The following is a 26,485-nucleotide window of genomic DNA, read 5'->3' as shown; positions in this document are numbered from 1 at the left end:
CGATTCCACGTGTAAATCGAATCATAATTGACAATGGAATTATTAAATCTTATTCAAAATTACTGATTCCGAATTTCAATTTAGAATCATTACTGTGGATATATAGATATCGTAAATTTTCATATCTTCCGAAATTCGTAAATACAATAGAGTTGAACTCTTAAGTGGAAATCACCAAAATATGTTTAGTTCTGTGGTTTACACTCAAAAAAAGGTATTTTGTGCTTTTGATAGTTTGAAAGAAGTAATCAAAAAGTTCTTTACTAACGTCGTAAGAAACACTAGCAGTTAATCCACGGTAAGTCTTAAAAAAAGATATGGCTTTATGTAGTCGCTCAATATGAGACGTTTTTATTTTTTTGCCATTTGCCATTAAACTAGTATTACAGAATAATCACAGCAGCACACAGTATCACTATATAAAATTCAATACATTAATTCATAATTTATATAATTGGAAGAATACATCGACAATCATTTACTTTGAGCGAAAATTTCAAAATTTCCAACTTTGTTTCAACAATTTTTTAATTGGCTGAAAATTTGAATGCATGAAACCGCGACGGAACCTAAACTGAAAGTTTTGTTAGAAATACTAACCAAAGTACATATAGAGCTATTAACTCTATGCCTAAGAGTGGTTTTTCTTGGATTTTTCATTTAAAGCAACAATACTTAGTCATCTGTCATTGTCAGTAATTTGTCAATATTCCTGTTTCTGAAGAGAGAAAAGGTGGGTTAGTATTTTAATTTTGTTTTATTTTTTAAGCTTTTTGGAAACTGGTAGTTGTTTTTATTGTAGTTATGTAATGTGTAAGGATGTATTTCGAAGGAACCAGTTTGCTTGTAAAGAGTTTTAATGTTTTTTCTTAGTGTTTTCGTTCAATGTTGTCCTTCAAATATATGAAATAAGCTAAGACACACTTTCATAATGCTATACAATTTTAACTTGAACTTCTGTCGAAAATATTTTTAGACAGTTTAGTTATTCCAAAGCGTTGTGTAAATTGTTATATATAGGAAGCTTCCAGATGATTCTGTGGCTTAAATAGTCTGATCAAAAGTGTGTGGTTTAAATTTTCTCTCGTAAAAAGTTGATTTTTTATTATCAAAATGTCTTTTCCCAGGTCTCATTATGTAAGTTAATTCACTTATTAATCCAAATATGGTTTTGCACAACATGATTCTATAATTTCAGATTTATTTTTAGATTTTTTGCTACAATGATAGTATATCATACAATCTAAAATTTTTGGCATATTTGTGCCAAATGTAGAGATAGAAAATCTTTTTGTAAATCTGTAATTTGATTAATATTTTTTAAAAGTTCTCATTTGGTTATTTTTTGAAATTAAATAAGTAATCTGTGCTAATTTTTGAATACATTTCAATCAGTAACTAAATGGTTTCACTCTGATTTTGACTATAACCTTATTAATGACTTTTTTAGAATATTCTAGAATCTTGTAGATTGATTTACCAGTTTTTTGACAAAAGAGTACTGCTAGTACATGTTACTTTTTACTACTCATTAAATATAAATTGATATGGTTCCTTGGAATAATTTTTCTATATAAATAAACATATAGATGCATTTATTTTCAGAAAACATTTATTCTTAGTATACAATAATATACTAATTTGCTTTGACCAATGAAATTCATTTTTGTTAATTACTCATGGTTTTATATTGATATACCTGTTGTTAATTATTCACCTAATTTACACAAAAATAAACTTTTATCTTGATATTTACAAAAGGCATAAATGTAACTAAAGTCAATTGAAGATTATGCTTTTATATAAAATATTCATTCACAAAAATCAAATTTACAGGTTTAAACAAAATATTGCTAAACCAAATTTGCTTATTTAGATTAGTAGTATCTCAAGGTCACTTGACCTAGAGCAAAACAATGCAGAAGAATTTGAATGCAATCTCTTGCAAGTTTTGACATTATATTACGTTTTTCCCTAGAAATTCGACTCGCATGTAAAATGTGGCACCCAAAAGCTAGTAGTTGCAAATATGAGATTTTTCTTCAATCAATCAAATGAGCCTCATCTGCCTGTGCTTTTGACCAAGATATATCTTGGTAGTATATTATTTTTTAACTTTCAAATAATTGTATACAGTTACTTTATACCTTGAATATTTACCAAAACATTGAATGTTAAAACTATATAGGGCACTTGATTATTTCTATGATACTATGTTGCCCATCAACTTTTATATGTTTATAGCTTGCTAAGAGATATTTGTGAATTTTGTGATTCTTTTCGGTGAGGTTGTGAGGTGAATTTGTTTTTAGAATTCAAATGTACATCAACACTACATTCATGTTGCAGTATCGCCATTGTAGTTATTTGACCAGTTAGCTTATTGGTTGCAATAAGTAAAGGTGAAATGCCATTCAATTCCCTCCTCTCCTTGTTGTCACTTGGTAGCATAGCATGCATCAATTTTTATTGCTTATGTTGTCATGAAGGTGCAGTTTAAAGTCCAGAGCTTCTTAAGATAGAAGCTCAGTGGGTATGCCAAGTTGGATAGTAAGTGGTGTTACATTTGTGGCTTTACACAATCATAAGGACCAAGTTCTAATAATCATTGCTATATTCAAAAAATTGTTTTATCAAGTAAATTGTAATGACATGATAGAGTTTGAAAAAAATAAATAAGAATCAGTAAAAAACCCAATGTGACAAAAATCAGACTTACTCTAGCTCTGAAGCACTATATTTTGCTAATATTTCATTATGTCCTTTGTTTTTTTTGTAGGGCATAGTACATGGTGGTATTGTAAACACCCATACCAACAGCTTTGGCCTATACATCCATATTTCCTCATTTTTCTTCTATATTGAAATTGTTTGGTTATATTATTTTTCCTGTCCTACATTCTTTTTCTTCAATGATCCTCATTTTAATTAAATTAAAGTAGTTTGATCTTAGTTTCCATTTAATTGAAAAAATCATTTTTAAAACTTCAATTCCACTTGGGATAGATTATTTTAGTTTTTCTAGTAGAATCCATGATAATGATTATAGCTAAACTGTCTGGTGTATTTTCACTTTTCTTTTCCTCTTTTGGCTTTTTTATTCGGAATAATCCTACTTATTACATTATTCATTTTTCAGTTTATTGCATTTTCTTCTAGACATGAGAATTTCATACATTTATGTGGCAGCAATTATTATTAATAATATTGAAAATATATTAAGCTATATTCTTAATTACTTGATTTTAGTATGTTAATATACAGAAAACCTTGAAACATGATGCTTTGTTTACAATTTGGTGTATTGTTTTTCAATCTCACCCAGTATATAAATGTAATATATTAAAAACAATAGATTCTACTTTGTCACGGGTAAGATTGTTTTTGAAATTATTATATTTTCTAGAAACCATTACACATTGCAATTTAATTACTCATGAATGAGTAGGTGTTGTAATAGATGATTGATAACTATTTTAGGTTATACTTTATATATGTTTTTTGTGAGTTTTGATATTTAGGTGGGAGTCTCGTTGCATGTATCATCGGTCTAATTAAGATATTTTATCAAGAAAAATGCTTTATATAGTTTTATATATTTATTTATTTATTTATAAAACAGATTTTTAATAATAAAAAAGTAATTAAAAATACGAGGTGCGACTAATATGCATATCAGATCAGCAAAACAAGATCCATCTATAGAAATTTTAGATAAAATCTATATTAGAGAAAATTTGAAGGTAAAAGGTGGGCCCTATAAAGGATAAACATCTCACAAGAGAACAGAATTCATTGCCTAGAAAGGGTGTTTTGAAAATATTTCCTGTGTCAAATAGAGATATAATGAAAGAAATTATTTTATTCTGTTAATACCTTTACAACGTTTGTCTGTTATTGTTTTTTTTTGTTTTAATTTTCCATCTTATAAAGTTATCAAGTCAATTAAGATTGTCAGATTTCCATATCTAATGAAAAAAACTTTTATGTTTTGCATGTTCAAATAGTTGTGTTCTGTTAATTGTAATGAATCATTTTGCATATAATATTTTAAACAATTTTTTGAGTCATAATAGTTCTTCTATTTTCTTCGCCCCACTCTTACCATCCTACTCACTATTCCTGGTATAGTCTTGCTTATGTTTGCTTCTTTATTAACTTTTGTTCATTCTCTTATTCTTATCTGTAAATATTCATCATTGATTTGTTAGGTTATAATTTTAATTTTATTTAAAATATCACTTTTTCAATAAGTTTGACCAATACACTGTTAGTAAATGACGATTCAAGTAAATTTTTATGTGGGTCATATTCAAAGTAAATGTCGATATTTAAACATATTTTGTAATAGTATAACTACAAGTTATATTTTTATTTCAGAGTGGATTTCCATTTAATGCAGAGTCTGATAGAGACGAATTTCCATTCAACAGAAACAGACAAGGAAGTTTGAAATCAACTCTTGATGACATAGCAAAACGTCATCCAGAACTTGCTGAACATTTTCAAAACTTAAATCAAGGTCCTAAACCACGAAATAGACCGACAGAAGAGTTTAAAGCTAAATTCAGGAGACCATTTGGAGAACATTTTCCATTTGATGACGATTTTGATATAGATAAAAAATTTGCTCAGAAATTTTGTGAACCTAGAGAATTTTACGATCCTCAAGGACATTTTCCTCAAACAAGCTCTTATCAAGGAGAAAATAATACACATTCACAACAAAATCCAACTGAAGCCGCCGCTCCACAGCACTCACAACCTGAAAACAATTCTCCAGCCTCACAAAGTACACAAATTCCAGAAAAAGAAAAGATCAGTATACAACAAAGCAATACCGTAGATTTAGGACAGAAACAGGAACCTATTGATGACAGAAATCAAAGATCTATGTCTGCACCACCAGGAGAAACTCAAAAGCGATACACATCTAGTATTAATATCCCAGTAAATACACCTTCCGAGAATATGTCTCACAACCAGCAGCAGCACCAGGAGCCAAAATCAAATGAAAGGATTATTCCAATTCAGGTAGAGGGCCGAGATATTCCAGTTATTCCTAAAAACATTCATATACCCCCGACACATTCACATCAAATGCCACAGAGACATGACCATTTTTCAAGGGCAGGGTTTCCCGACGAACATTTCAGTCAAAAATTTCCTCATAATTTTCAGCAACAACATCCTAAAGATGAAATACCTATTCCTGTACAAAGGGAGAAGCCTGCTGCAGAACAACACCAACAACAGGCACCTCCTCAACAAACAGCTCCCCAATCTCAAAAAGTTGAAACCCAAGAGCCTAAAGTTCCACCTCCAGAACGCAAACGCGTGTCTCCTATAGAGCAGATTCAGGAAATACAAAAGGACGTTTCTAATTTAATGGAACAAGTTGAAAAATTTACAGGAAAATCTAAAGACAAACAATATTTATATTTAGATGAAATGTTAACTAGAAATTTAATAAAACTGGATAATATAGATACACAAGGACAAGAAAATATTCGTCTATCTAGAAAGGAAGCTATAAAATGTATACAACAAGCCATCTCTTTATTAGAAAGCAGGGCCTCATTAGACTCAGAAGAAAAAATGAATGTGGATGAAAACTCACAGGCTGTTGCTGAAGAAAAACAACAGGTTGTTCCAAATAATCCTGATAATGGTATCTCTACTAAACCCGAAGATACTAGTAACTCAAATGGACAACAAATACCAGAATCTCAACCTTCCACTGACATTGAGAAAATGGAAATAACAGAAAATAACACAACTGAACCAAATCAGACAACTGATTCTAAAGAGGAAAATTGTGAACCTACTAATCAGGAAACCAGAGCAGTATTAGTAAACCCTAAAGATGATAATGTACACGAAAATAAAGATGTAGTTGATCCGAGCAATCAGGATACTGTTGAAAAACAGAAGAATGAAGAATGTAAAAAAGGAGAAAAGAAAACTTGTAGTCCGCACTAATTTGTTAAAATATTTCAATAAGCAGTATAATATATAATAAGTAGTTCATGTTGCGGGTGATGTCGTTTTTCTCAAAACAATTTCTAAGCAACAAAAAATTTTAATTGAAGTAATCAACAGTATGCGTATCAACATTCATTAATATTCATATCTACAGATAATTGTAATTATATTTAGTTGAGGTGTGTGTAAAGAAGCTTGCCATTACTAGAAATTGAGAGATTCACTTATCAGGAACACTAGTAATTATTATATAATGAATTTTGTATAACCCGCCAAGTGACATTGTTTATTGTCAGTTTTTACTCTGTCACTTTTTTGTTATTTCACTGTTTCTTATAGATTTACCAAAAAAATTTTAAATTTATGGGTTAAAATATCTCTTGCAAAATCATTTACAATTAGTACAAGTAGGGTGTTTTTTTGTTTCCATATTGTATGCTGGTCTATAAAATGGAGGCTAAGTTTAATTGGTATAGATGAATAGACGTACTATATTAACAATTGTGATTTTTTTAGTTTTGACCTTAGAGTGAGTTCTTAAAAAAAGTTGTGGTGAAGGTTTGTTGATGGCAACATGACTGATCTAATTTGGAATTGATAGTTTTTGAGGTACCATTATCTACACAATCTCTAAAGGTCTAATATAAATTGTAACATCACATTGTAAAAATAATAGTTTAATTACTAAAAAAATAGAGATTGCTTTTGGTGTTCAAAATGAAATCGTCAATTTATTAGTCACATAAAAATGTTTTACTAATTGTGATTGAATTTATTGAAATAAACTTAACAGCTATTTCATCCGATTTGCCAAAACAATGTTCATTGAGTCACGACATTTTCTCGTAAATACCGTTTTTTTTTCCAATAAAAATATTTCATTTCAAAGACGACTTTTTTGGCAAAGAGCCAGATAAAGCACTTCCAAATGGTCTTGCATTTTTTGTTAATCTCCGAATCTAAGTTTATTTTTTGTAGTAAACAACAAGTAATAAATTATATTTACATATTTGTAACATTAAGTTGGTTTCTAAATACATGTTGTTCTACTAAATATCTTCAAAAGGCATTTCATTGTTTTGAGTTGTAGGTGAAATGCGTTTAAAACAAAATTAAAATTAACATGTCCTCTTTATAAATTTGGAAATGGTAAAAAATATATTGTACGCCTTGTATCGAGATTGGTTTGTAATGGTTCACTACAGAACCAGTTTGGTCAGTTTTATCAAAATACAACTTCACTATACTTCAATTTTGAAGATGTATTTTGCTATGTTGAAGATTAATGGAAATATTTCAACATTTATAATATAATAATTGTACTGGTAGTGTGTGATCATTGAGTTTATATTTTTTACTTGAACTGAACTTTTCTGCCTTGTCAAAAACATAAAATCGATGAAATGCATATAAAAAGGTTGGTTTGAAACAATTTTCATGATAGTTTTAGTCTATAGTTAATTTTGAAAATATAAAACATTGATGTACTCCCGCCACTTCATCTTCAAATTCATTCAACTACTTCACTTATTTACATCTTATGTACTTTTCCTAATTTTTCAAACTAAGTGACGGCTTATTTTACTTCTATACATTTAATAGTTTTTCTCTCATAGCTCCCGCTATTGATTTTTCTATAGATTATAGGGCTGTCTTTAACCTTTACACTGTGAGTGTAATTCATCTATGCAAATTTGGAAGAAAAGTCTATTAGTCGAATCTATGAACCATATTTATCACATAATATATGTGAAAAATCAGCTACTGATGCCTACTTCTCATAGAATGTGACAATACCAAAAACTTTTATTAAAAGTATGTAACTGTTAGATTTACTGAAAGCATTAATTATTTTCGACAAAGACAAATTTTTTATTTTTCCTAAATATACCCTAGAGTATCTTAAACATGAGTCTTTGTATTGAAAATTGATTTTTTAAACTTTTATAACGTTTTAAGTAATAATTATCATTTACATTACAAGTTACTTGCCATCTTCAATAGGGGTTATGAGCTTTAAAGACACAATACCCAGTAGTTGTGAGTCCTATTAAAAATAATATTTCTTGTCTTCGCTGTTTCCTCTGTTCAATCAATTGTTTTATGGTAACTTTGTTTGGACTAATCTAATCTGTTTATAATTCATGACTGATACATATAAAAGATCTACACAAAAATCAACTTTTTTCAAATTATTTATGAATCTGTCATATTTTTTCTGTGATTATTATACAAGTATAATTAAAGTGAAAATTTTGTGATGCCACCCCAACGTTTGACTACTTATTTATATTACATTGTGATAAACGCTTTATATTAACAACAATGATGCTTTTGCAAAATATAATAATTCACTACAGATTTAGTGAGACTGATTTATTTTGTAGTCCGCACTACATTTAACAGTCAATTTGAATATTTATAATTTTAACATCAGTGTAAATATTTTGTTTAGGTCCAGCACTTTGACTGTGATTGTTTAGGTTTCTTGTGTTTTAATTTTTGCCTTTGTATATATGTTACAATTATTTAAAATTGTACTCATTAACTTGTTAATAAAAGTTGATTTTTCATATAAAATGTATTATTTATCTCAAGTTGAACCATAAATATACACTTCCCGTCGCATCATTTTTCTAATGTTGAAAAAATGGTAGTAAAACTGCACAATAATAAAATTGATGTATTCTAAATTTCAACCATCTGGAAATACTTATATTTGACAAATAATATATAAAAAGAAATTTGGACTAAATTTAGAAAAAAATATCTTTAGATATATAATTATCAACTTGCATCAATTACAAGTTGACGTGCTTTGAGTGATATTTTGATCGAGATCATTAGATAATAATTCTTCAATGAGTCTAAGAATAAATAAAATGTAAATTTTTGGAAGATTACTAAGAATGACATCACTGATTATTATTGGACTGAAATCAAAAGTATTAGCTGACCATACCTTTGATGGATTTTTTAAAAAAATTACGATGCATGTATAAAAATTATTCTCGTACAAATTGAACGAAATGTACCACCGGATGGTACAGCTCAAATAATCTAACAGAGGTTAACCTAGGTTCAATTCCAGGCATTTTGGACCTCAAATCGAGCTCCGAAAATTGTTTATTTCTTGTTAATAGTGTAAATGAACAAAATTTTGGCGAAGTGAAATGGTCATAGTACTTGAAGTATCAGAAATCGCTACTGATTTCAGTTACAAGTTCACGGTCCCGAGTTGGTTTGTCCAGCCATCTTCTGGACCCTTCTGATATCCTTTAAATCTATGATTGTGCTAGATATATATAAATATTAATAAAATAAATTATTTCGGGTAGAAATATTGGAGAGCAACAATGTTCATTCCGTTAAATAAACCTAAAGCTCTTCAAACTTTTAGCTTAATTGCAAATTATCCATTTATTTCTATGCAAGGAAATTAAGCTACCCATTGGGGTTTTTTGAATAGCTGGAATGTAAAGTCATACTTTTTATACATGTTGAAAAATGAATTATTATTCTGTTTCCTCTAAGTAATGGAATCAAAAATATACAGGGTCTCCGGTGGCAAAATTAGGATTTAAAATCTATATAACATCAAAACTACAGAACATATACATTTCTAGTTTTAATCAATATAAGGTAGAGAAATGCAACTTTTATTTTTTTAAAATTACATAGTCCAAATGTTGGCCGTTATGTCGGACACATTCTTTTAACCTGGCTTCAGTATTTCTTGCCTATCACTGGAGAAGTGCCGCCGAGATGCCATTGACTTCGTGAACGATATTTCCTTTCAGTTCAGAGATTGTCGCCGGGCTTGTTTCGTACACTTTACTTTTTAGATACCCCCACAGAAAAAAGTCCATGGGGTAAGATCCTAGGACCTGGGTGGCCAATGGATGTCACCGAAACGGCTTATCAATTTGCTATGGTCTCCCTAGCAGTGTGTAGTGTGATGCCATCTTGCTGAAACCGTGTCTGTGGGGATTTTCTCTCAATGATGGAACTAAATAATCGTTAAACATTCGCCTATAAGCAACACCATCTACAGAAATTAGTTGCCCTTGACGGTTTTCAAAGAAATAGGGTCCAATTATTCCCCTGCTTGAAAACGCACACAAAAAGGTCACTTTAGGATTGTGAAGTGGTTGTTGATATTTTTTAAGCGGGGGTTTTGTCTTTTAGAGGACCAATAACGACAATTTTGCTAATTTACACTTCCATTCAAATGAAAATGGGCTTCATAAACTCCAAAAGATAGTGTCCACTGTGCGAAATCGCTCCAACATTGGCGCTTGCATACTTTGAATTTTAAATGGATGAAATTTAAGATCTTTCTTCAATATTTCGTGCACTATAGTTTTTGGAAGCCCCAAGGCAGCCGCTCTCTTGCGAAAGGACTGACGCGGATTATCGCGCAAACTTGCCGCGACGAGTTCAATGTATTCATTCGTTCTTGACGTCCTGCTGGGTACCAGTCGTGAGTTGTTTTCTGCTGAACTTGTTGCTCGGAGCCTTCGCACCGATGATCGAATCAAATCTTCACTTAAGGCGTCATATAACCGTCGATTATTGTAACGTGAACAAAATCTTCCCCGAGCAATTCCACACGAATCATTGGCTTTGAAATTCGAAATTGAAATCCTAATTTTGACAAAGGACACTCGTTAGATGTTAAAACTACTTCCTTTGAGGTATTTGATCACCGTAAAAGATGGTGAGTTACCTATCAAAGGAACACTTAGAATGAGAAAAAAACTGGTATCACAAGTATTCTAATAAAAAATAAAAGATGTTGAAAGTCAATTAAAATACAAAATGTAGATACAGAACTAAATAAAATTATACCAGTTTTCAAATTAATGCCATGGATCTATGATTATAGAAGGAATCTAAAAAATCATTCTATACTCCAATTAAATCAAACGTTATTGTGGTTTTAAATAAAAAAGCAGTTTAAGAATCCACAATTTCTATATTTTACTTATTTGAAAAATCAGCTTCCAATATGGAGCTAAAAAATCAAATCGAGAAACGAATTTACTTCATCAAATATTAATCAAATCTAAACATTGTGGGTTATGTTTGAAACTTCCCTCGTCTTCCAAAACCGCATGTGGAGAACAAATCCAAGGATCTTGGGTCTCCTTTTGCCATTTATGCAATTTTTCTTTTAACTCGTTAAAAATTTGTTGTTGAGAACTCTTTTTTGCAATATTATTAAGTTCTTCTGGATCATACTTCAAATCATACAATTCCCACTCTGGACGTTTGTAATATTCCTGTAAAGTTTTATACCAAAAAGTGTTTTCATTTGTCCTGGTTTTATTCAAAATATCCTAAAAATTAAAAATATATTTGCCAAATGCATTTATTCATGCCTATATTAAAATATTATTTATTATAATAACACTGTATAGTTTTTCTGTTACTTCTAACAAAAGAAAGTTTTATCATTTTTATGTTATCTATTTCTTCAGCTCTATTATAAAATAACTAGGATCTCAGCTGGTCTGCAAGGTAAGAAGCAAAAAAGGGTAACAAAAGAAAGTTTTACTATTTTCATGTTTATTATGTTATTAGTGTCTCCTTATTCTTTCCATCTAATTTATCTTTTGATATCTGTATTTTATCTTTTACAGTCTCTTTTATATATCTATTTAATCCCATAGGTACTGTAATCTCAATCCGGAGAACTCCCTATTTCTGATCTTCCTATTCCGTATATGTATATGTAGGCGATTTGTTTGTCTTCCGGCGAGGACTTCTGAGCTGTATCAAATTATGATTTTTTACTAGTAGAAAATTCTTTTGAATTTACCATAACTTACAACAAAACTATCGATTTATATATTATTTGTATTTGTATGCCATCTAAATGTAAAATTCATTCTTTTTTTTTGTCTACCAAGAGCAGAAGAATTCTATGCGGCGATTTTAACATTGACTTACTAATGATTGTGCAATTCGAAAGTCTCTGGTAAATATTTGTTTCCGACTTCCTACCCCATGATGTGAATCACTTAGTAATTAATTAAGGTTTTTATGTACAAGGGTGGCAAGAAAAATAACACTAGTAACTATCGTCCTATTGCGTTATACCAATCCTATCGAAGATAATTGAAGGACTAATGAAAAACCGTCTATTACCCTTTCTTTTCAAACATAAAATCTTGATTTGATTTCCTATGAAATATATACCTCACTTAACAATAAATTTTATACGGCTTCGGTTTTTTGTGATTTCACTAATGCCTTAGATTGTATTGATCATGCAGGGCCGGATTAAGATTTATAAGGCCCGGGGCTAAAATAATGACGGGGCCCCCTTAAGGAATTCGAAAACCCGGAAAAATTCACAAAATAATATCAATACGTTAGATTTGTGGTATCAACACATCAAAAAATACAAAATGTTTTCCAAATGATGGGGCCTTCTTGGACCTGGGGCCCGGGGCAATAGCCCCCCCAAGCCCCTAGCTTAATCCGGCCCTGTGATCATGAAATCTTTATATTTAATACATTAAGGTTTTTTTGTCCCCGCTAACTCCTCCTAGACTATTGACGTTAGAAAGTCAAGTGGGGTATCGTTGGAAAGGGTTAAGTCTCAGGGGTGGCCAGAAGCAATTTTTTTATATCTTCAGGGCTTCTCGAGATATGAGAGGTCAAAGGTCAGAAAATGGTACATTCTAAACCCTAAGAAAAAAATTTTGCAATATTACTTTTTCTTTTCTTTTTATTAAAATATGTAAGACTCACGGAACGTGCGGCGCTAGTTCTTATTAATAAACTAAAGTATTGAAAATGGAAAACAATTGGTACGAGCTAATGGAAAAGTTTCAAGTAAATTGCCAGTTGACAATGGTGTACCTTAGGGTTCAGTTATTTTTTTGATATTCATTAATGATGTTACAGACTTACGAATTAATGGTAAATTTACTTTATTCGCAGATGACACCAGTCTAACCATAGGCAAAAATCTCTTTACTATTAAGTCTGACTCGAATGGTCTCTGTTTAAACATTGAGAAAACTTTAACTTTATCATATAAAGGAGCTTTACCAGCTCTAAAACTCAACAGTGACTTAATACGTTCCTCAAATTCAATCATGTTTCTTGATCTACATATTGACGGTGCCCTTAATTGGTCTATACATATAGAAAACCTGACAAAAAAATTGACCTCTGCTTGCTTTGCCATTAAATCTGTACCTGAAAACCTCGATTCTCGTACTGCTGTAACAACGTACTACTCGTTGTTCAAATTGCATCTTCACACATTTATGGTTTGAGTAGTAGAACGCATTGCGAATTCTAGTTTAAAAAACACAAAATTTCAACTCTGTTCGCTTTAGTCTGTTATTTAGATTCTACATATTACCTTTATAGTTAACACATTGCTTTTGGTTTCCTTTTCTATGTGTCTTTCCCAAATCTATTCATTTCCTTTTTGACTTAATGATTTATAGTGATGATTATATTTATTTTCAACTTACTTGGAATGTTGGAGACAAATATAAATCCTGGTCTATAGGAAAAGGTGAATAGTAATTTATATTATGTATAAGTTTGTATCTTTGTGTTCTAACCATTCGCATAGGGTAGTACATAGTAATTTCATGTAAATTATAACTTCCAAAAATAACTTCTTTTGATGTATCATCTGGTTCTAAAAGAAAAATGCATTTCATGTATAAAATATATTAATAAATAAATGTACACTAAGTGGTCATTATTCAAATGCAAAAAATATATTTGAAATTTTTGTTTTCCCTTTGGGAATTTATCCATTGACTGGAGGCTAAAAAGACATGGTCTTATCTGTAAGAGATCTGTAAGATCCATTATTTAGCACTAAATGATCAATTCTTAATTAATTGAGATTTTTATAAGTGTGAAAATGAACTACATTCCAGCCAAAAATCAAACCTTGCTGGACAGATTGCACATCTCTCCAGAAGTAAAAAAATTAAAATAAAAGAGCAGATAGAAAGTAAATTTCTATTCTCTTTTGATAATTGAAATGTAAAAAGAATAGAAATACATGAATTGCAATCAATTTTTGTTGCATACAGTCAGTTACAGCCTTTCTCTTTCCGTTTGTTTTTTCTTCCATGTTGTGGTGTCTTTTCGTGTAGGGGTTGGGTGCCCCATAGTTTCAACTGGTGGCATTCTGATCAATGAGTCTCGCCTAGCGAAGGGTTTTAGTTCCTCCATAAGTGGGTCATCTATATATGATTTTTTTATTAAAATTTCAGTCATTGTTACTCCAAAGAGTAGCATAGGAAATAAAGCGTCCCTAATAGCAGAGTCTGGATACTACAATCGCCTAGTTTTTGGAGGGTTATTGGTGACACAGTCACATCACTCGTTCGATACCGGTTTTGTTCAAGGTGTTTACTCCCCTAGCTAGAGTAATCGGAATTGCTTCACCCATACTTAGCAAGAATACCAAGCCCCTGAGCATTACATGAATTAGAATCAAGTTTTCAATCGAAAATCCCCACTGGTCGACGTAAATCATGAAATAAATGTTATGCCTCTTCTGTTTTGCTAGGTGTAATAGGGAGAGAAGCCATTTAGCCAAAGGGATACTTGATCATTATGCCCCCAAATAAACAGTGATATTTGAAATAGCATTCAGAGATTTTATTTTGCACCAGGATCTATAGTGGAAATTCAAATTTATTGTTTAAGTTGATTCATTACAGGAGTTCAAGAATGGATCATAACAGATTCATTTGAGATTATTCATAACCAAAAAATGCATTTGAAAGAATAGGAGTGGTAACCATGAGTTGTATAGAGAGAGTTGTATGGGAAAACAGATGTTCCTTCAAATTTTTATAAAGTGGATAGTGGATTACAATCATTTGCATACTACATACCTTTAACAAGAAGTGGAAGTAAACTTCTACCATATAAATGATCAAATTCTTCAACAGAATTAGTTTCTCCTTTAATTCCATACCAATCCAATAGTGTAGGGACAATATCTAATAAACTTGTTAAAGAATTTGTTACTTGACCTCGTCTTTCTTTATGAAGTGGGGATGAAATAAATAAAGGCTCTTGTATTCCAGAATCATACATATTTGTCCTTCCATTTGGAAAGGGTATGCCATTATCACTTGAATAAATGATCAGAGTATTATCATAATGACCAGAGTTTTTTAATTCTTCGATGATTAAGCCAACTCCTAAAAAAGGGATTGTGTTAATATACATCATGTTTTTAATACAGAAGATATATCAAAGCAACCAGCAAAAATTATATATTATTACTAACATGTCCATGACATGGACCGTGAAGTCGATCTTGTCAGATTATAATGGAAGAGTCTAAAATTTGGTGAAGCGCAACAAATATCTAGGAAAGCGTTTGATACTGTTTTTCTACAAGTTCTTATCACAGCGGCGATTTGTTTATAAGGTTTTTATTTGTCTGTTTGTTTACTTTCTAGAATTATTAAGAAATTCCTTTCTAGTATAAATTCATGCAGATTTAGCAGCGAGAAGTCAGCATATGTTTGAATGTCATAGTGAACGAAATAGTAACTGGTGAATTTAAATGAATTATACAAGTAGTAACCAGTTAATTATTATAAATAGTAAGTAGTTATTATGAATAGTGTCTAGAGTGAGTGTGTAAATAAATTAAGTAAGAGACAGTGTATAAATTCACCTCACCATTAGAAATAGTTTAAATAAATATGAGGTGAAGTTGCTAAAGTTTTGTACTACCATCTCGCATTTAACTTATTTCAATTTGTAAGTACCTTGATCAAGCCTTGAAATAGTTGTATATTGATTAGCAACATCCTTTCTAGCTTCCCAAGTATTTGGAATAAAATAAGGTAGTTCAAGCTCATCTGGTTGGTAGATAATTGGTTGCCAATCGGGGATATAACCCATACCTGGTTCACCATTTCCAAACCGTTGACAAAATTCTCCATATTCGGGATTTGTATGACCGCAACGATGTGGGTCATGAAATGCAATATATAAAAAGAAAGGACTAAAAATTAAATATAAAGTATTTGAATTATTTCCTTGTCCACTAAATACGTACAATATGAAATATTAAATTATATTTTTTTCTTTTTGTGAATATGTGATCCTGGGAAAGAAAACTCAACTGTATTATTATAAAATGGCAATCTTGAGAGGAGTTGATACTATGTTGGGGATTCAAAAAAAGACTCTCAAGATTAGAATAATTGTAAATCACATTTACAATGTGAGGGCAGTGTTTATGGCAGTCCAGAATGGATTCACATAATCAAATAATTGAAATAATTTGTTAATGTCTAAGAAATATTCAGGTTTATGTTTCATTATTTCATTATCTTCATTCTCCTTATCCTAAATTCAAAATATGCAGTTTCGAGTCCAGAGTTTTGCTCGGTGGGTTAGGATATAGTCCGAAGAACCTTTGGTCTAGTAGCCTTTAAAAAACTGTTTTGTCCCTTCAGAGAGTGCTATCTGTAGCTTTAGAAAAAATTACTACATAATCCTTAGGCTCAAAATTGTCAGCCTTGACATATTTTAAGTTAGTTAATTTATTTAACTAGAAAGTAAGTACTGACATAGTCTCGTAGTCAAAATTATTGGTTGCACAAAATATTATTATGATACAGAATGTTCGGAAACTTTCTTGGAGTAACATTGTAACAAGACAAAAAAACCATTCAATATATTAATAAAAAAGGACAATAATGATAGGGAGTTTTATTTATTTTTGTAATATTGTTTATTTTCGTTTTAATTTTAGTTTTCATACTATTTCTTTAATCTTCAAGATTTTTACAGCTTAATGATAAGCCTTTGTGATTTTTTGGCAAGTTCATGAATGACTTCCTCACTTACACTTCCTTCCTTCCCACTAATGTTATTAATATGTATGAATAATAGAGCTAAACGATTAAGTCATGTTTCATTAGAAGAGTTTCTGAAGTAATCTTTCAAGTACTGGAAGGTTAAATTTAAACCTTCGGTACTTGGCAGGGGAAGAAAGGGTGTCACTGTATACTAGGCATATATCTATTGAAATCTATTTATACCCTGCAAGATATAAATTATTTGATTTTTTTCATAGAACATTATTATATTTTTTGGCTCTGAAGGGTCAGGTACCGTCATCCCCCAACCCGTCGACACGCCAGTAAAAATATGGGCTACCCCTTTCTGTTTTCCACCTATTAAAAGTTAGTAATAATGTTATAATATTGAAAAAATAATTGAAATTTAAACTTACTCAGACGTATTCAAAAATGTCCTAGTCAACAATTTAATATGTGTGATATTCCGCCCCACCTGAAATATGGAATTATTCTCCTCAGTTTCTGCATAATCAAATGGATACACATTTTCTGGACCAACATGTTTCTTACCAATAATGCCTAAAATATTAATTTTTATTAAAAATTTAAGAGTTATAAACAACTATGATTATAGAATATATGAAAGTTGTTTTCAAAATTTAGCAAACTCATTAAATGAGTAAACAATTTCTGTCTTATTCACTCATTACTTTTGAAGTAAAGCTCTGTTTTTAAAAGGTAGAACTATTTGAGGATATTTTGATTATGGTAGAATATTGTGTAATGTTTTGAATATTGTGTCTCTTTGAACAGTATATTTTTTGATAATTAAATCTCGATAACAATAAAAATAGGTTCTTCCAAGATTTATTTATTAGCTTAATAAATGAAAAACTTCTTACCTGTTCTAATGCCTTGATCTTTCAAAATTTTTGTTATACTCTTAACTTTATTAAAAGAATTAAAATTATGAACCCCTTGATGTAATCCATACATTCCATTCTGATGTGACGGCATTCCTGTAAGCAAAGCTGCTCGACTGTAAATTAAAAAAACACTATACAGATGCTAAAAGAGTCAAAGGATTTCATAGTTTGTGACCATAACTTTTCAATTAATTCATATGCATTAACAGTCCAGCATATAAATATATTTTTTAATTTACATGTAGATATAAATGTATTTTTGAAGGTTCAATCGTTAACGAAAAAACTACGTATATTCAAAAATTCACTCACACCAAATTAAGTTGAAATTATGGAATGGTGTTTCGTTAGATTAAAGTAGAAAAAATCAGGAACTTAATAGGTTTCCCAGTGTTAGTAATATGGGGCTCCAACCTTGTTCCATCATTAAAGAAAAACATATGCATATTTAAACATTCACTTACACCCAAATAAGTGGAACATTGAGCTGATATTATAGAATGGTGTTTCTGAAAGTTGGATGTATATAGAAAAAAATCGGGACGTTGATAGGTTTCACAATGTTAGTTATTCGAGATCCCAAACTTGTACAAACATTAACGAAAAACATATGCATTTAAAAAATTTTATTGAGTGGAGCATAAAGTTGAAAGTATAAAATGGTGTTACTGAAGGTTAGATGTTTGTAGAAAAAAAAGACGTTGGTAGGTTTCATATTATTAGTAATACAAGGCTCCAAACTTGTTCAATCGTTAACGAAAAATCTAGGCATATTCAAAAATTCACTCACACAAAATAAGTGGGGCATTATGATGAAATTATAGAATGGTATTTCTGAAAGTTGGATGTATATAGAAAAAAAAATCAGGACGTTGATAGGTCTCACAGTGTTAGTTATTCGAGTCTTCAAACTTGTACAATCATTAAAGGAAAACATATGCATATTCAAAAATTCACTCAAGCAAAAATTATATACTAATCGATACTATATAAATGAAAAAAGAAATATATTTGAAATTTACTAATAAGAGGATTATATAAAAAATAATTGGAACTAATGAGTCTTTAGAAATTGAAATATGTATTTTGTTGATTAAAATTAGTTATATAATTGAAATTGCTTTATTGGCACTTGATCATGAAGAGCATCAATTGGATATATAATTTGCTATTTAATGTACATATTAGAATTGGTTTGTAACTTAATATTTTCTGCTAACCACCAGGTATATACTTATTATCACCTATATTTTAATTCAAATAATTGTTCCCTTTTCAGTTAATTTTTCCATGTTGATTTTTTAAATTTGAGAGTTGTCAAGATATTTAACTTATTTTTATACGAGTTTATCTTAAGTGTTAACTTCGTACTAAAAATACTGAATTATCAATATACTACAATGTAACAATTTTCATGAAATAAATTATTTTCATCTAATTAAGACTATATTTAGGTTTCTAAATCTTTTTCATTTTAGGCCTCTTCTGTTTCAAAATTAGTTTTTTTAAATAATTTTTGAAAGATAGATAAAATTGACGTTTTGGCTTTTCTTTAAGTATCAAAATATGAAACAGAAGAGACCTGAAACCAAGAAGATTTAGAAACAAACATATCAAAAGGTCTAAGAAATAAGAAATTAAAGAAAATTATCACTATTTATACTACGAAACTGCTTACCTAGGAGAACAGCTACTCACTGAAGTAAACGCTTTATTAAAAATTAAACTTTCTTTTGCCAATTTATCCAAATTAGGCGTTTGGCAAATTTTGTTTCTGTATGTACCCATTTCAAAGCCTCCATCATCAGCTAAATAATTAAATATTCAATTAATGAAAAAATGAATTATCAAAGTTGCAGACTCTGTTCTTAATGTTTTTTTTTTCAATTACTTACCCAAAATAACAACAGCATTCAAAGCTTTAGTTAAACTAGAATCCACACATATGAAAATAGTAAAAAAATGTAACAGATACATTTTTGCAATTTTAATTGAAGTCTTTTACTAGTTCCTAGAATAATCACCAATGAAGAAGTAAATTGATGATGACAACAAAGATCACTAAAAGTTTTGTGTAAAAAATGTTTGCATCGTTTCAGTAGAAAGTCTAAAAATACAGTAAGTCATTGGAATCTAAATATCACGCTTTATTATTAATGTATAGTTAAAACAATTGCTTGACTACATTTTACATATAATGTGAATTCGATTGGAACCAGTTCTATAATCAAATTGAAATTATCAAACTTATCCTACTTTCTACCACATTGCATTTTGATTTTTGAATGGATTGATATAAAGTTCTTTTTACAACATTTTTTCACTAATTTGCCAAATTTTATGTAATTACGGTCCTGCCGATATCAGCCGTCACATTACTTTTAACCATTTGTCGTTAGTCGTTGTCAACTCGAAAACTCGTGGAAGCAAAGTTCAAGCTAGTAAAAGAACGAAGAAGAAAAAGATTGTTGCTAATATCGTAGTTTACAAAAATAAATACATAATAGTACACATTACTTAGCGAATTAATACATACAGCTTTACAATAACAATGTTTGGATGTTATAACTAAATTATTAGAATCAACTTATATTCATAATGGGTACGCTATCTTTGAAGTGCCCTTTATGTTGTGGGGAACATTTTTCATCTCGTCAGTTGTTAAGGGACCATATTCTCGAAGTAATAAACAACCCAGCATGTTCAATCTGTAATTCAGGATTCAATAATATAAATGAATTAGCTAATCATTTAGAAACAGAATGTGATGCTCAATTGACAAATTTGGATGGGAGAAATGAAAATCAAGATAATGATGGAATTGAGAAAGAAACTGAAGGATCAGTTGTTCATTCTGATAAAGAAATTCATGAAGTTACTGAAACAGAACAAGGTAAAACCGATTCAGAGAACTGTACAACTGAAGATGCTGTAAATTTTGACACCCAAGGTGATAATGGTCAAGTTACATACATGTGTATAATGTGTAATGTACAGTTTACTTCTATTGAAGAGCATTTAGCTAAATATCATGATGGGGAAGAAGTGATGTTGGTGAGTTACTTGTTTCATTTTAGATGGAGTTTATCAACTTCATACAATGACCCATTAGGGATATATGAGAACTTGAAAAGGAGGCAAATATTTTTATACGTAATTAAGAACCAAATTCGGTGCTATTTTCATCATTACTTAAATGTTTTTTTGTACTCACATGACAACATAAGTATTCTTCTATATATGCCATTATGCAATTTTTTCTTCATGACATAACTCAACTTTTTATCATTTGAATTGAGAATAAAAAATATAAGTAGATACATTTGAACAACACTGAACGTAAATCATATCAATAAATTCCCTCTTCATTATTTTTATTCTAAATGCAAAAATCAGTCAAATTTTATTCCCACAGAATATTTTAGTCTTAGTTCATCATTTTTTCCAAATCTTATAAATCAAGACTTATCGATGAAATTTCTCTGTATTATTTAAATTAGCTGAAAAATAAAAATTCTGATGAATAATTTTCTTGACATTAACACTGATAACACCTAACCATTGTTGTTAAGCAGTGATACTTTAATTAATTCTAATAACTCTTTCCTTAATATACCTATGTAATTGAAATAATATTTATGTTCATAGGAAACTGAGGAGTTTGATCCCGAAGGTGAACAAGAGTTGGAAGTAGACCAGTCCATAAAAGTTGAACAAGAAAACAATTTTGAATTATCACAAAATTCTGCTGATGAAAATGAACAATATATTATTGAAGATGACAATGATGACCAAGATGAAGAACCGAGAGATCCAACTTGGGAAATGCAGAATCACAACCTTGCTCCTTTTACAGAAAATTATCAAATAGAAAATGGAAACCTTAGAAAAATAACTGAAGAAGAGGCTGCTGAAATCAGTGATCATAATTCAATAATTCAAATTCATCAATGTCCTAAATGTTATTTACAATTTCCCAAATTTGACCATTATATCAAACACAATTGTATCCCTGGTAAAATGCGAAAAAGGCATAAATGTGTTTATTGTTCTGCAGTGTTTGAGAGTCAAGAGTCTCTTAACACCCATTTAAATTTTCACATAAATCCAACTTCAGATGCTACACCAAGTAAGGTCATCACTCTAGCTCCACACCTTTGTGACATTTGCAATACTATGTTTCCTTCATTCAAAAGTCTCCGATTGCACAAAAGAATGCATGAACCCATGAAACGTAAAGAAATCACACCAGGATCTGGTGATCCTGATGGACGACCTATGTTCACTTGTAATATATGCGGAGAAACTTATGGCCTTGAATTTAAAAAAATTCATATGGAGTCCCATTCTGATAAGGACAATTTTTTTTGTACTACCTGTAATCGACAATTTGATTCACAAGAAAATCTTGAAATGCACATGAAAGCTCATAATAATTCAAAAAAATTTCTATGTTCTTACTGTAAAAAAGCTTTCACCACCTATGGTGCTTTACATGACCATGTGAGTAATCAGTGCCAAAACAGGCATTATGAATGTCAATATTGTGGAAGACGGTTTTCCCGACCTCATGAGAAAGTTAAACATGAAAGAATTCACACTGGCGAAAAACCACACGTTTGCCAAATTTGTGGAAAAGCATTTAGGGTAAGTTACTGTCTTACTCTACATATGAGGACTCATTCGGGTACAAGACCATACGAATGTCCTCACTGTAATAAACGCTTCAAATCCCACAGTGTGTACAACCATCATTTACTTATACATTCAGATGTAAGAGCATATAAATGTTCTTATTGTCCAAAAACTTTCAAAACAAGTGTACAATTGGCTGGTCATAAAAACAGTCACATTAAACCTTTCAGTTGTACAGAATGCAACCGACCTTTTGCTTCTCTGTATGCTGTTAGAGCACATATGGAAACCCACAAGAGAGAAAACAATTTAAAATTTGATTGTTGGCTGTGTGGAGCTACTTATGCCAGGGCATTTGCACTTAAAGATCATATGAAAACACAACATTCTGGAGAAGAAGTTTTAGTTGAAATAGAAACTGAAGATACCGACGAAAACAATTTATTAAAAGAAGAAGAAAGCGCCACGGAAGAAATATTAAAATAAAGTATAAAATCTATTGTGTATAGTTTAATCTTAGATACTTCTCTATCGTTTTTATTAATTGATTAAAATACAGTATATACATATTGAGAGAGTATGTTTTATTACCATTAAAATTATAATTCTCAAGGAAAACAACGGTAAATAAAACAAAAATTATAGAAAATATTTTTAATAAACAAGAATTTTCCTAAATGTTGTGTAGTATTCGTTTATGTGAAACGTCAAGAGAAATAAAAACATACAAACATAACAAAGTAGATTATAAATTAAATAGGAAGAATATAGAAATAAGAGAAAAACTTTTGGAATAATGAGTCACAAACAATTAAATATGTAGTTTAAAAAAACTAAAAAACATGCTTTCAAAGCATATCAAACTAAATAGTAATTTTAAAATAAGCTTAAAACAATTAATGAAAAAAATACTACTTTTATTCTACGAGAATAGAAGCGCCCCACGATTTTTTCTTTTAACTTTTTAGTTTGATATTTATTTTTCACTTTTTAGTTACATATGCTATGAAAGCGCGATACTATATTTAAATGATACCACCCTATTATAATGGTATTGCTGCTTATATACCTACATCTCGTCGAAACTTATATCGAGCCATAACGATATAGTTGGTAAGATTATCGAAGTGCTTAATTTCCAGCACGGAGATCAAAAGGTTCGAATCATCTGTCGAACGAATTTTTGATTAAATGAGCCACTTACTTTTAGTCCAAAGGAGATTTACAAACACTATCAAACAAATCCACATACTACTATGAGGCTACTATTAGCGTGTTAAAAACGAATATTACTACTATAGATTGCAGTACAAATATTCATTATATGATAAAATGCTTTAGCGAGAAGCAAAAATGAAGTTTCTATTCTGCAATATATACCAAAAAATTTCAAGTTTAAAATTGTCTGATCATTGAGAAAAATGGACAATTTATAAGATAGTGTTACTTAGCAGTAACCATTAAAGTCAGACCATGCCTCAATAGAAGCAACATTTTTACAGAGTAGTACCCAGAATGTCACTGATATGGGCGTTACAGTGGATGTATTTGATTATCAGACTTCAATAAGATTATTAAATACTGATTTCCAGGAGAGATGCATTAATTTTTTTGAAGTCTTATGTTCGATGAAGAAGTGTGTATACATTTTGAGGCTCAACTTTAATAGAAAAGCGACATTTATTTGTTAGAGAGAACATTATTAAAATTATTCAGTGTAGCAAGTAGACATAGAAAGTCTAAAGTTGTTGAGACTAATAACCAAAGTTAAAATTACATAAGTAAAATACTTTATGATAATAAAACGAGAAGGAACAATGGATTAGCATCGTCAGGTAAAAACTTTGATACTAGTTAACACCTTCGTTACAGAAGAGGTATTATACCTCCTAGATTTCAATATGATTATTTTTTGAAATTTTAAATATTAGTTTTATGTAAATTACCACTGTAGATTAACAGAGGTATATTTTTTAGAATAATAATAATAATTTAATCAAAACTCATTCTAGTTTTCTAATAGAATTCTTGAGGTTGAACTACGATAGGTTTCAAGGGCATGAATGAGACATCATCGAAAATGCGGGTTTAGCCCAAGCGGGCCCTACCTTAACTAAGGAGGACGTAATATATGAAAATCAACAAATTAAACGTAAAATTTCACTACCAAGTCATTTCAGGTGTCTAGGGGATTCAAAAAAAATATCATGCTCAGATAAAAAATGCGAGAGGTAATGAGAATAGTAACTAAAGATTTTGTGATTCTGATTATGGAACCAAAGTGATGTTTGGTTAGTAGCAGTCCACTAGTTAATATTTGGATGATTACACAGTGGAAAGTTTTACTGAAACAATTTAAAATATTCATATTGTTTAAACCAAAAGAAAGTGCATGATATACCTACATTAGTTAATAAGAAAGTTCAACGCTTTTTCTGCCTGATCTATTTCATTATAGATTTTTTCTGTGAACAGTTGATCACAGCAAGCTGATTGTTTAATCATCTAATGAACATATTCTTTAAATATTACTTATAATACTTTTAAATTTTAAGAAATCACATGTTTGTCAATAATTAACTCACAGTTTATATTCAAACAAATTTTATTTACCTAATGTAAGTTTAGAATCAGTAAAAATTTTTGACCTTATTGATGAGTATGGGTTCACATATTTTGGATATCTAAGACATTTAACACCATAGAAAGTGGTGATACCAATATATTGCCACAATAAACAAGAAGCAAATGATAGACATGTGGTATTAGCCTAAATAACTTTAAAATTATCAATAACTATTTAAAAATTGTAAAACATTAATACTGCCTAGTTATTTACATCTTATAGTCAACTTTTCATTTGGAATAACTATGTTGTCATAAGCATATTTCCATTAATCATAATGAAAAGAGCTACAATTTACACTTGTACAATTTGTTTATATTCAATTTTAAATATTGAAGTTATAATATCTTTTAAACTGTACATATATTAACAATTGTCTTCTGTATCAATATTAGCTAATTTTTCAAGTAGTAATTCCATTGAAAGTTTTTTGGGCTTCATACTTCCTCTCTCTTTAGCTTTCATACTACGTTTCCTAACTTTATTTTTATTTTTCACTAAAGAAATTTCTATTGGAAATTGCATACTTCTGGAAAATTTACGTCTGCTCATAATTATATCTGTAGAGATTGGATCTTCAAAAATTGTTTCTAAATGTGTTTGGTGCCTTTTAACTCTTTTATTCAAATAATAATTGATAAGTATTTTAGAATTCAGATCATCTGGCAATTTTTTTGGTTTGGATTGTACTCTTCTCTTATCATTCGCAGGGGGCTGTTTCCTCCGAGTTGATCGTCTTGTAGCTTCTGCTACACATTCTACTTCAGATGTAGCACTATCATTTTCACAGACCTTTATTTTGTCTTCTCCAATTTCTAACTGAGAAATGTCTACTTCTAATAAATTATTTTTATCCATTTTTATATTTTATGAAACAGATAATTTTGATTTATTACTGACCTGGTCAATCTAAAATCTAAGCAATACACACATGACAGCTGTGTTCAAAAAATACAACAACCTCCTCCACCTATACTTTAACCTCTACTCACAGGTCACCTATATCCTATATAGTTGGTTTGTGTCTCTACTTCTTATGTTAGCCTCGCTCCAAATGTCCCTTCAGTGCAAACGATTATCTATAAAATATATAAATTTATAATACAGGAGATACCCAAAACGTAAATTCTATGGTCCAAAATAATATAATTATAATTTTAAGAATCGAGTTAATAAAAGTTGGGAATAGAAAAACAAAAATAAAGACTTGAAATTGCGCTTCAAACTACTGCTTGTTTCTGGCCGCTTCCAATGTATTTGAATGGAATCTATTTTTTCATTTTACTATGAACATCGCGAATCATTTGATTAAATGACCAATAAGAGGCTAGAATAAATGAACATCAAGACGTTTATTCAGAGATAGTGTTAGTGATCTGTGGATTTATAACATTAAGGAGTACCCACAGAACATAGAGTATGTTCTGTGAGAGTACCAATAGGAGCGATGTGTGTGATAGTGGGCTGAACTGAACTGAAAATATCCC

At 30.1% G+C, this 26,485-nt stretch overlaps 4 protein-coding genes across 4 annotated transcripts; 2 read left to right on the top strand and 2 right to left on the bottom strand.

The window, feature by feature from the left end:
- Positions 1–785: 785 nt before the first annotated feature.
- Positions 786–8,565, top strand: LOC130900871 (BAG domain-containing protein Samui). The gene is made up of 2 exons (XM_057811788.1): positions 786–1,137; positions 4,381–8,565. Exons 1-2 carry the CDS (start codon positions 1,114–1,116, stop codon positions 5,980–5,982), a joined length of 1,626 nt encoding a protein of 541 aa, XP_057667771.1. The 5' UTR covers positions 786–1,113; the 3' UTR covers positions 5,983–8,565.
- A 2,378-nt stretch (positions 8,566–10,943) lies between these two features.
- On the bottom strand, positions 10,944–25,988 carry LOC130900869 (N-sulphoglucosamine sulphohydrolase). Its single transcript, XM_057811786.1, has 10 exons — positions 25,899–25,988; positions 20,952–21,237; positions 19,633–19,844; positions 19,416–19,545; positions 17,714–17,850; positions 17,246–17,390; positions 15,768–16,006; positions 14,877–15,188; positions 13,485–13,657; positions 10,944–11,327 (listed from the first exon to the last, which is right to left on the bottom strand). The coding sequence occupies exons 3-10, from the start codon at positions 19,712–19,714 to the stop codon at positions 11,037–11,039; spliced, it is 1,509 nt and encodes a 502-aa protein (XP_057667769.1). The 5' UTR covers positions 19,715–19,844; positions 20,952–21,237; positions 25,899–25,988; the 3' UTR covers positions 10,944–11,036.
- LOC130900868 (zinc finger protein 883-like) lies at positions 19,955–22,942 on the top strand. The gene is made up of 2 exons (XM_057811785.1): positions 19,955–20,791; positions 21,386–22,942. The coding sequence occupies exons 1-2, from the start codon at positions 20,336–20,338 to the stop codon at positions 22,856–22,858; spliced, it is 1,929 nt and encodes a 642-aa protein (XP_057667768.1). The 5' UTR covers positions 19,955–20,335; the 3' UTR covers positions 22,859–22,942.
- On the bottom strand, positions 24,960–26,009 carry LOC130900870 (uncharacterized). The gene has a single exon (XM_057811787.1). The coding sequence runs from the start codon at positions 25,854–25,856 to the stop codon at positions 25,365–25,367; it is 492 nt and encodes a 163-aa protein (XP_057667770.1). The 5' UTR covers positions 25,857–26,009; the 3' UTR covers positions 24,960–25,364.
- Positions 26,010–26,485: the final 476 nt, after the last annotated feature.

This window comes from Diorhabda carinulata, chromosome X (assembly GCF_026250575.1).
Source record: "Diorhabda carinulata isolate Delta chromosome X, icDioCari1.1, whole genome shotgun sequence".
NCBI lineage: Eukaryota > Metazoa > Arthropoda > Insecta > Coleoptera > Chrysomelidae > Diorhabda > Diorhabda carinulata.
This window is presented reverse-complemented; position numbering and strand designations above follow the sequence as displayed.